Raw genomic sequence first — 12,235 nt, forward strand, 5'->3', positions numbered from 1 at the left:
AGCTTATACAAACAACATGCAGCTGTAAATAAATATGAAATAAAATATTTGAAGACTTAATGTAATATAGGATGAGATCACACATATTTTAACTGTACTGTGTTAGCATGAGTTCACACACGTATTTCAACTGTGTACTGTGGTAGGATGGGTTCCCACATGTCCGTCAAACATATCAATGACTGTATTCCATCTATCTGGTTTACCTTCTTGTCTTACTGGTGGTAAGACTGGATCTGTTGCCGTCTTTGGCAGTGGATAAAAGGTCTGAACATTCTTCTTTCTTTGATTCTGGTATGTAACCTTATTCCGTGCTTCTGCAAGCCTCTCATTGGCTGCTTGCAGCATCTTCGTGTCCAACGTTGCCTTCTCAACCACAACCTGCGCTTGTCGCATAAGTTTACGATGCTCAAGGTATCGCAGGACTAACTCGGATTGATGGCGATGCCGTTCTTTTTCGGCTTCAGTAAAGTCTTGTACATTTTGTAGATCTTCTTCCCTCTTGGCTGTCTTGTCATGTTGCAACAATGCATTTGAAATTGATGTATGTTGTCCATTGAACTCAACTAAAAACATCCTATCAGATTTTAATTTATGCGTAAAACTTTGTGAACGTGTCAAGACAGCTTTTCTTTTCTTCAACGCTTTTTTCTCTTGTAAAAGCTGTTGTTCTCTTTGCTTAGCCATATCTGCTTGGTCTTTATCATTCTTTTGAATTGCTTGCTGCCTTTTTTCTTCAAGAATTGTTTTAGCGCGAAGTTTACCTTCCTCTCGCTGTTCTCTCAAACCTATCACATAGTCCATTCGTGCATTGGCTTTTTCCATACGAGTTCTATCTTTGTAGGCTTGCTGAACAGCACGCAAACACGACATCCCCATCGTACCTTGTACACGCGCAAACAACCTTTGATCAGCTGTCATTGGTTTTCTTCGCAATTTCTTTTTCGGTGTTGTGCATTTATTTTCTATAAACGTTTTGTTAGCTTCGCGTACATCTCTGCCAGCTTCTCTTCTTGACTCCAAAAGCTCTTGATATTTGTCAACATCTACTATTGCTGATTTCATTCCCGATAACCGGAATTTTATACGTGGTTCTTCATCTTCTTCATTGTCGGAAAATATGGGCGATAACTGCCGATCTCGTAGTAGATCAGTATCTGATAATGGCCCAAGCATCTGTTTAACGGTTTTAAACACCTTTCGTTTAGTGTCTTTGTTTTTCTCCAACTTGCGAGGTATCATGGTTGCATCGGTGGCAAGTGTTAATTTTGATAATATCTCAATTTGGGTCTCATCTGGTACGTTTGTTTCCATGACAATCCCGTCAAGCGGGTTGTCTAATGTGAACTGTGAGTTTTCTTGAAGTTTTGTGAGGTCAATTAGTATGTTTTTCCTTTTTCTGTGAGTAGGAGATACTGTTGCCTGAACATTCAACTGAAAGAAAGAGAAACAAAATCAGTCAGTATTATTTTAGAGGGTCCAGAAAATTGGTAAATTAAAAATAACTATTGACTATTCATTTACAGTAATAGGTTTATTTCTCCTCCTCTTATTTTTATGTAACAAAATAAAAGGATCAGTCAGTATTATAGAGTAGACAAAGGGTCCAGAAATTGTTAAAACATTTATTTTCTCTTCTTTGTTTCATGCAACAAAACAAAAAGAGAGTCAAAAAACCAAAACTAAATTGTTAAAAACCCCACAATGAACCTAGGGTGGTTGTGGAGGGATAATGATGGATTTAATGATTGTATGCATTTTAATAATAATAATAATATCAAACATTTACAAAGCGCTCTTTTAGTCTCACATCACAACATTAAAAAAATAACTATTGAAATAGGTGAGTTTCAGGAGAGGTTTGAATTGAAAAGGCGAAGAAGTTAAACTGATATTTTGAACAATAACATTAACAACATAGCAAACCTCTTGTTGAATGACTTCTCCATCTCTGTGGCTCACTGATGAATCATCACCAGAAGGAATCAATGTTGAATCAATTGAACCTGGTCTTCTGTTCACCAGATACGTGTCATAATCAATACCAAGACTTTCAGGTGCAGTGGCCTCTGAAGGAGGATTGGTTGGCACTGTCACCTCAATCTCTCTACTTGGAGGTTTACTGGTGCTGGTGGGTCTCTGTTTTGTTGGTGAGGTGATCCTTATCGGAGGTGCCACCCATTTGAGGCCTTTGTATTTTCTCCAGCATCGCTGAATACAAACGGCGCCCCTATTGACAGAAAAATATAACAATGCAAATGTAAATTTCCTTTAAACTTTATGTGACAAAAAAATGTGATGATATCATATCACTACAATGTGGGCATATCACTACATCACACTTTTTTTGTCAAACTAGTTTGATAGTGTAGACAGAGCTTTAACAATAACATAGTGTTTTTCATAACATGGCAAGCAACAACATTCAAGTTATTGAATCCAACAGTCATTCTGTGCAGGCTTATGTTTCTGAAGGTGTGCAGAATGACTTTTTTAAATAGGCATTTTTTAAAGATGGCCTTCATTTTGTGATGGGCTTAAAGCCCCCTTCCCTACGTTTTTGAGATGTAATTTAAGATTACAAACTATATTTAATGTAAAAATAATACTATATGGTCCTATTGCGATAACTTTTTTCGTCTTTAAACGGTTAAAAATGTGAAAAATAAGTCGATTCTAATAATTATAGCGGCCCGCTATAAATCCCAAAATGCATTGCGCGCGGATTGATATTTTTGTTTTCCCCCTGTAATTCGCCCACTTTTTGATCGATCGTGAGGCCAAAACAAATGGAAGACTCCTAACTTTTCAGCGAAAATACCGGGTTTTCCCCAATTTGTATCAACGGAGTCTGGCAAAAATAGAAAGACAATTAATGCAGCAACTATACAACGTCAGGCTAGGTATATAGCTAGCGTACGATGTTCGTACGTTACCGATGTTTACCAGCTAGGCCTACAAAACTAAGCCTAGCTAGGCTAGGCCTAAGACCGTCCACGAGAGGTCGATCGCCGCGAGCTACTTAGGTAGTGCATTGTTTCTCACTTTTCATCATAATTTACCATAAAACGTACATTTAAGACAAGGAATGACATGGTTTAATGTTTTTAAAGTGATATATATGTATTATTTTCCAAAAAACGTCCAAAATTGCAGGGAAGGGGTCTTTAACTTTCAAACTTTCAAAAATGAATTTTCGTTTAAAATGAATTTTTATTCAAAATGAATTCTTATGAGAAAAGCTATGTGGAAGAAGTGAAAATGAAACAATTTCTTACCATACACGGTTGTCAGACACTTTTTTGAAACTGCGTCTTGCAATGATTCCACGAATAAACTTCTGAATGATGAGGACAGGGCTATACTTGGCCTGAATCAAGGACACGTGTCTCAACACTTGTTTAATATTATTGAGTTCATCTGTAAGTGTTGGCTCCTAAAAGATATTCAGGAATGATTTAAGGTCTGATTTCTTTCCCATATACAGTATATTGTAATATTTATTGTCGATTATCTGTATTATTCGTACAGTGGAGGTATATCGTCGTCCATCAATAATTTGTCTAGTATCATTTTGTGTCACATGTGATACCTGTATCATAGACCATACATAGTGAAGGGGTCACATGTGATACATATTAATACAATATTACAGTTTGCCATGTGGATTGACAGTCCAGATAATCATTTACATGAAATTTGAATGAGAGTTAGGTGCTCTGACTACACTATCAAACTAGTTTGACAAAAACGTGTGATGTACCCAAATATGTAGTGCTATGACATCATCATGTCCATATATAGGCACATCACATTTTTTGTCAGTGTAGACAGAGACTTACCGTTGGAAGTGGTAGCATTGGGTTGTACTTAAAGTTTACATGCATTGTCTGAAAGTTCCCTCCAAAAATTGCATCTTCAATTATTTCTTCATCTGATATCACATGATAATCTAAAGCACGAAGACTCCAAATACTACAAAACAAGTATATATACAAAAATATTTATCAAAAAAATGATAATGATTTAAAATTAAAAAATAATTCATATGTTTATATTTTAAACAAGCCTTGTATTGTGGAGAAACAATATTTACAGTGCACTTAAATTTGGTATCATACATCACACCTACAGCACACCTGAATGTGTTGAGAAGTGAAATTTGTTGCACACATAAAATTATAAACAATTATTCAAATTGTTATAAAACATAAATAATCATGAATATTCATTACCTGTTGACAACATGATGTCGATAACTTTTCTTAAGACTGATTGGCGTATCATACAACGTAAGCAACTCTAACTTTTGAGCAGCCCCAATATTATGTACGCAGTCCAGTCTGCTAATGCTGTTATTATGTAGGTATAGAACCTTTAGTGAGGAGAGTGAGTGCCAGAAATCTGGTTTTGGCAATGTTGTTATCTGCAGGAAAAAATGCATATTGTGATTTTCAGAAGAATTAGCAGTTACGATATTGTTAATGTCATCATTTTATCAATCAATTTATTCAGATAAGATTCAGATTCAGATAATATTTATTTAGATAATAATGAATGAATATATACAAAATAGAAAAAAGATATTAAAGTGAACATAGATAAAGCAGTAATTGGTAGTCATTTTGGCATCTATTTGTCATTTATTACCTGAGATGACATTCACAATTACTATTATCACATGTAACTATCATTTCATCATTTCAATCAGACAGCTTACTACTCTAAACCCTTTCAAGACTCAGTTGAAGTCTTTCCCTTTTAAAACAAGGTTTCATTAATTTCAATTCTCGTCTATTTTATGTACAGTGCATTGAGAGCTTGCTTAAATAAGAATGAACTATTATTATTGTAGGTAATTTATTTTTCTATTTTGTCGATGATTTGACTTTTTTCTTGATATTGATGTTGATAACTTTTAGGATAGAATTGTTTTGATACTTGTTTTTTTGTTAATGTTTTAACTTTGTATGAAACAAGCACCATTATTTCAACTAAAGTAATCTTATCTTCATCTTTATCATCATAACTTAACTAACGTTATCACAATCACAAAAAACAGTTATTTACCTGGTTGCTATGCACATCAAGTTTAACGAGAGCTTTGCAGTAAGCGAGGCAATCAATTGATGTGATGTAATTATTTGCCAGACTGCAAATTGTAAGCCTCTCACAAAGGTGAATCTGACCCACATCTCGTAGGTGTACCCCTACCAATTTGATCACTTGGACATTGGCAAGACTATCGCCCTTCACTGGACAGTACCTGCTCTCTAGATACTGCCGGTTTGGTGAGACAATGTAACCCTCGGCTTCGGCTTGGCGCAGGAATCCTTCATTTCGTTCCTTCTTCAATAACGCACTAAGTCGAAGTGGTTTCTGCTGCTCAAACACCCAGGATGAAATCAGATGTCTATCGGGAAGTGACAACATTTTTTGTATTTTGCGTTTTTACAAAAACATTGTCACATCAGACCAGTTCAAAATCATTAAATCTCAATTTATTATTCTTGTCATCTTTCATGATAAAAGCTAACCTGCAATATTATATGAAATATTAATTATTATTAATAAATCATAAATGATGATTTAATAAACTTAATTTGTTAGTGCATGCATATTATTGCAGTGACTAATTAATTGTATGACAAAACTACTTATACTACTATAGCTTCCTCAGATGTAGACCTAGGCCTAGCAGAAATAGGCATACATAAACGGGACAAACCTATCCCATCATGCTAGCTAGGCTAGAGAGGCCTAGCTAGTAGGGTAGGCCCAGTCGTGCATTATGAAGTCTACTCCCGAGTCTACTCTCTCTCTCTCTTTCTCCTCCTACGTACCTTTAGACTAGGCTAGGCCTTACTAATACTATTACTAGCCGACTTAATTACTTAGTACATGGAGTAAAGAATACTCCATGCTTACTCTTTAGTACAACTTGATATTATAATATAATGATTGATAGGAGGACGTCGTCTACTAACTAAACTATAGAGAGTAGAGTATAGAAATTAGTATACTCTACTCTAGCTAGGCCTACTAAAGTACTAACCACACTAGCTAAGCTGCTCAGTCAGCCTGCAATATAATGCTTCTTATTTGCTTATTACATATAAATAAACATTCATTTACTTGCTTTTTTCAATATTATTCATCAATTAAAGTTCGATCAACAATCTCAAAATCTCTGCTTCCTTCTTTGTTGCCACGTCTCGGTTGGTTGAATGACTGTTTCCCTAGTAACATCAAAACAATAACATAGACTAGACACTACGTCATACAGGATTTTAGATTGCGTCTTCATTACTTTTTTTTGGTACCTGGATAATGGCGGGAAAAGAATATGATCAGTACTTCAATAAAATATTACATTTTTAACATTTGTATAATTTCAAATAAAATTAAATGAAAAACAATGGAAGTTTTGATTAATATCAAAATAGGTATTATTTTGTAATAAATAAATGGTACAGTCGAATAAAAATAAAGTAAAAAACAATATAATAATATGGAGCTCTGCCTTATGATATAACAGTTAACACAACATACCTTTTCTAAGAAATATTCTAACCAGTCAATTAACCATATTCAATTCATAAACATTCATTATTTGTTTTATATACTATATTTTTCTGATCAGTAATTTTACAAACAAGATCACAAAAAGAGAGTAAAAAGAATCTGGATAGCGCCATCTACGAGCACAAACTTATTCTTTAAAAAATATGGCAAACCCAGTCAAGCGCGAATTGTGAAATAAGTATGTTGTGAGCAGCAGACAGCAGGAATTCCGCATAGGCTTCAGTATTCTACCATAATTTTCGGATACATTAATACCAAATGGATAATTTTAAAGGTGTAAGTAATTGCAATAAGTGAATGATAATATGGAGGAAACAAATACGACGCTTGAAAGTTGGATGCATGTATTCGGTAAGTAATGTAAACTGTGTTTGAACTGCGCTGATGATGATCACTTTGTTGTTGTTGTGGTGAGGAGAGAGGGAAGGACCGCGTGATTCAACCGGTGGTACCACCATACCATTACCATACAAGGATAGGGCCTAGAATTAATATTTAAATTAAACCTGTACTCTTTATATTTACCCAATACCCATAAAATAGTAAACCATCCATAGGAATAAGAAGTTGAATTATCAAGATAAATCTTTAGGTACCATATAACTCCTGTTTTAAATGTGATTTTTGTTGATATTTTTTAGTTGAAATTTGTGGAAGAATTTTAGGTTGTTTAGTTATCCTTCATAGTACCCATAATGCCCTCTGGCTGTGACTTAAAAAAAAATTTCTCATACTGGTAAGTGTAATTAAAGCAATTTGATACTTGAAGATGATTACAAAAAAAGATGATCCTAGAAAATAATAGTTATAAAAATAAATTAAAAGAGGTAGTACTAGTACAGTAGGTAAGGTAGGCCTGTGAAGAATGCCAAAATAGACCATGGTCATTTTAAACTGTAAGATTATAAATATATTCTGAACTTAGAAATTATGAAAAAACATTACTATTGACAGATGAAAAAAAACATGTTGCATTCATTTAGTGGTAAGTGTTTTTGACAAGTCTGCAGCTGGAACTCTACCTGATGTTGATGTTTGGAAAGTAATATGGTACACATTGATACTATCCAGTATTGTAAAGCAATCATTACCGCTTCAGTTCCCTAATTACGTCTTATTAGAATTTCACCATTTTTCGTGGTAATCCTGTTACTGTTATGGTTTTTGTCAATGGGGGTTAGGTAAATTCCACTGATTATGCCCAATCTCTCGTGAATTTGAAATAACACTAATTGCTCTTTTGTAAAGTGAATGGTTAAAGTCGTATGAGTCATAATTTGAATAACGTAACGTGTAGGGTTAGGGTGTTTTCCGAATGATCGCACGATCAAAGCGGTACTGGGTTATATCCATACAAAATTTATGTAATGTATCTTCTTATTTGCTAGGGTTATAACAACTTCAAGTGGGTAAATTTTAAATCTGCCAGAGAAAAGAAGTTTTTCCCATCACATTTCACACTACTTTAAAAAAATATATATTTATATCCAATTTCTCATATTCTCCAACATTTGTAATTAAATAATTAGGTCTTCTACTATGCATATCTAGCAACGTGAGTTCTTATGATAATTGCATATAAATCCCTAGATCAAACGATCTGAATAAATGAAACATACACATTTTAGTACTACAGGAATGTGAATCTAGTAGCTACAGTATAATTGAAAACAAATTGAACTGATCATCATAAATGTCATAATACATAAAATTATAAAAAGTATGCTATATAATTAAATAATTGTTTAATCATAGATTTGCAACCAAATTAAATTTATATAATATTTAAAAGTATATTAAACCAATAGTTTCATTATTTCCAGGATACTTCATTGTATGTCTATATCGTGCCTAGCTTACCTGGATAAACTGACAATAGCCCTTTCTCCATGAAGAGTGAGATATAATTTGAAAAGTAGAAATTTACATTACATTCTATTTCCATGGCTTTGTAATGTTTAACACTTATTAATCATAGGCCTACTATCCTATATTCTATTTTAACTTCTTGGATGTAAATGATTGTATTGCTGATATGAATATTATAGTACAGTAATGTTTAAAAACATTATGTTTCAGACTTTCAGGAAATATGAAGGAAAGGTTGGGAGAAGAAGGAGGTTTTGGGGAGGAGGGACCGTAGAGAGAGGGTTTGGGGTGGAGGGACCGTAGAGAGAGAGTTTGGAGTGGAGGGACCTTAGAGAGGGTTTGGGAAGGAGGGAACGTAGAGAAAGGGTTTGGGGAGGAGGGAACGTAGAGAGAGGGTTTGGGGAGGAGGGAACGTAGACAGAGGGTTTAGGGAGGAGGGAACGTAGAGAGGGTTTGGGGAGGAGGGAACGTAGACAGAGGGTTTGGGGAGGAGGGAACGTAGACAGAGGGTTTGGGGAGGAGGGAACGTAGACGGAGGGTTTGGGGAGGAGGGACTGTAAAGAGGGACTGTAAAGAGAGAATTTTGGGAGGAGGGACCGTGGAGGGGGATTTGAGGAGGGGCAACAATTGTAGGAGGATTGGTTTGTCTATACTATGCTTTAAATTTAGTTTACCATAAAATTCATTGTATAAATACATGTATTATAAAGTTTATCGATATTATTAATGTAATTTCAAGAAAAAATTAAAAATGTTTTATAAATCTTCCTTATTGTAGGTCATGCTTCACTGATTCCATCTGTTACAGTGTTATGTAATTGTTGGAAATAAAAGAAGAAACATATTTTGTGAACTTGAATGACCTTATTTAATAGCTTACTTGTCAAATAATTAAACATTATTACATCAAATATTAGAACATAAGGTTCAAATCCGGTAGGCTTACATACATTAAAGAACAAAGTGAAAATACTAAGTACCATTTATAAATCAATAGGGGTAGGTGGCATAGTACATAGTAATAGTATGTTAATGTAAAATACATGTAAATAGTAGGGTACATAGTATCTATGTTCAGACCTGGTAAACTGTAAGTAGGTGCCATAAATAAATAATTTGTAGTCCAGTCAACCACTGTAATGTTGATAAATTGTTGGTGTTCCCATTAAACGAAGTGGCTAAATTTAAGCAAATTTTCTAAAATATTGTAATTATTTCATTTGATCATTTATTTCAGTCCATTCAATATAAAAACAAAATAAATGGAAGAGAAAACAATATTAACTGAATGACTTGAGGATAACCCAAGAAATTTGAATATATAAAATTTAAAAAAATTTATTTCCATTGGGGTCCTCCATAAAAAATTCCCATACCGGTACAAATCTGAAACATTAAGTTAATAGTATTCAGTCTATTAGTGATAGCATACCAGTACTTTGAATACAATAAGATGCTAGATTAGTGTACGTGTTCAGCATGCAATATTCCAACCTAAGTTTGGCTGTACTAGATTTTATGTGTCTTCCTTCCTGACAATGCATGTTTGTAGTTCTTGATTGTCAAATATTTAGGAATTTGGTAAGAAAGTTCCGGAAAAAAAAGAGATTAAAAAATATAGAAGAAAGATAATAATATGCAAGAAGATGTAGATTGTGCGTGTGAAATTCAATATTTAAACTTACTACATGAGTTGCCAGACTGATATAAAGACCATGCATCTTTTTGAGTGAGTTGTCTTTGATAATTATTAATGAGACTATGATAAGACATAATTATGTGAGGTATGCTAGAATATTATTCATCAAACTCTATCAGCTGTTCAAGATTATATTTAGATATAATATTTATACTATTTCCTTTTTTGTTTTCAATCTATTATTTGATATATATAATGATCTGCATTATACTCTAGTGTTCAAGAACATATGGAGAGGGTGGGAAAGTGTTTATCCATGTAGCAGAATTCATATCGCAGCCCAAGTTTTGGTCGCCTGTTGGAGTTAGTTGAGGAAAAATTAATGTGTCTCGATCATCCTTAATAATAAAATGAATAATCAATTTATATTTTTCTAAGAAATTTCATATGATTGTGTAACTAGAACTATTAATAGAAGTTAAAGGGAAGATAATTTAAGTTTCTGGAAATTTAAAAATATGTGTACAGTTATTCGTCTTCATTTCAATCATTATTCTGCTTTAGGGTCACATGCTATCTGAAACTGATAGTTGCCAGTAGCAAGATCAAACAGTACTAGATTAGAACCCCTAATAAAGGGACACATTCGGACCAAATAAAAGGGGCTGTCTCATAGAAGGGGTTTTTTTGTAGCTGAAAAATTAAGCTAGACAAACAACTTAAAATTGTGATCCCAGTATATAAAATATGGACCTTTCGCTTTGCAAAGACTGATGACCAAACTATGTCTTGTTAGTTCTTTGCGCATGCAGGAATATTAGGACACATGTCCTTGCTCCTCACCTCAACACAGGTTTGATGGTTTTTAGGTGCATACGACGACCGACGACACATCCGTTTTGTGAAAAAGGCGTTCGCTGTTATTAAATATTTTTACCAACTACAACTTGTTTTCTTACGAACACCTTTAATGCCCTTTGAAGCTGCAAATCCTGCCAAGATATGCCTACTCCTTACGACCATTTTTATGTTACTTGACGATGATTTTGAGCCTACCCTGAACAACGATTTAGACCAAAATATTGACGATCGACGTTCTAGCCCTGCACCAACAAGGACAACACCGCCTCAAACACGAACCTTGTTATCGGAGATTAATTACACGCCGTAGGCTGATCGGAGATTTATTATACGCCCGTAGGCTGAATTTACCTCTAAATTTGGTGGACTTTTTACCTCGTTTGTTAATTAGCTAGAGGCAAAATTTAATTACCGCACGCGACTTCACAGCGGGAATAACTAGTAAATTTCAACCCGTACGAACGGGCCCCAAGTGCCACTCACCAGTGTGTGCTTAAAAAGTTTGTAATTAGAGACAAAAATACTGTGTTTACTGTTATTCTTGACGAAGGTCAGAATATTTGTTTACAGCTTAATTTTGAACTTAATTTTAATCCTGCAAGTCCCACTTTAAAATCTATGTGTTTAAACCTTTAAAATTTAAATTATTAACACATTCATAAAGGTATTTGTAATTCATGATTGTTAACATTGAATAGAATTGTACTTTTGGATGAGTAAAAGATTATTTAATAATATATTTTCTGTAAAATACATTGTTTTGTGTGATTCTATAGTAATTGAGGATATAGTTGATTTATGAATGAGGTCAGTGTGTAGATTGGGAACACACACAGTACAAGGTTAATTAAAGTGAAAAATAAACCAGCATGTTTGACAGTTTAATGCATTTTAAATCTGAAATTTAAAAAGTATTTAGCCTTTTGCTGTCAAAACACTACTGTTGTCAATTTGGACATTAAAATACTATTGAATATGTAATGAGTTGTATATAGGCTTGTGACTTCTTGTATCAAGCATAAGCATAGCGCAGTCAGCTAAAGTTCTGGTAGTGTGCGCTAAACCGTTAAAGACCATAGTTTCCTTTGGTCCATGGTTCAAATCCCATATTGTGACTGTATCTTCTTGTATCATCGCATAAAATAACCATCATTCAATCTATGCTAATAAAAATGGTAAAATTTATCTGTATTTAACAATGAAAAGTAGTTGCCGTGAGGGATGCTATGACTTGATCGCTCGGTCATCAAACACATGTACCATAGCGTGACTAATGACGTG

General features: G+C 34.0%; 2 protein-coding genes across 2 annotated transcripts in view; one reads left to right on the forward strand and one right to left on the reverse strand.

Annotated features, from left to right (window-relative positions):
• Window position 1: 1 nt before the first annotated feature.
• LOC140047155 (uncharacterized) lies at window positions 2–6,219 on the reverse strand. The gene is made up of 7 exons (XM_072092001.1): window positions 6,140–6,219; window positions 5,071–5,537; window positions 4,236–4,426; window positions 3,843–3,975; window positions 3,279–3,436; window positions 1,927–2,230; window positions 2–1,434 (listed from the first exon to the last, which is right to left on the reverse strand). The coding sequence occupies exons 2-7, from the start codon at window positions 5,431–5,433 to the stop codon at window positions 127–129; spliced, it is 2,457 nt and encodes an 818-aa protein (XP_071948102.1). The 5' UTR covers window positions 5,434–5,537; window positions 6,140–6,219; the 3' UTR covers window positions 2–126.
• A 632-nt stretch (window positions 6,220–6,851) lies between these two features.
• The window catches only part of LOC140047158 (uncharacterized), a 149,405-nt gene continuing 144,021 nt past the window's right edge, over window positions 6,852–12,235 (forward strand). The window contains exon 1 of the mRNA XM_072092004.1: window positions 6,852–6,936. Within this exon, the coding sequence (XP_071948105.1) occupies window positions 6,891–6,936 (46 nt within the window). The 5' untranslated portion in view covers window positions 6,852–6,890. The remainder of the gene's footprint in view (window positions 6,937–12,235) is intronic.

This window comes from Antedon mediterranea, chromosome 4 (assembly GCF_964355755.1).
Source record: "Antedon mediterranea chromosome 4, ecAntMedi1.1, whole genome shotgun sequence".
Lineage (NCBI taxonomy): Eukaryota > Metazoa > Echinodermata > Crinoidea > Comatulida > Antedonidae > Antedon > Antedon mediterranea.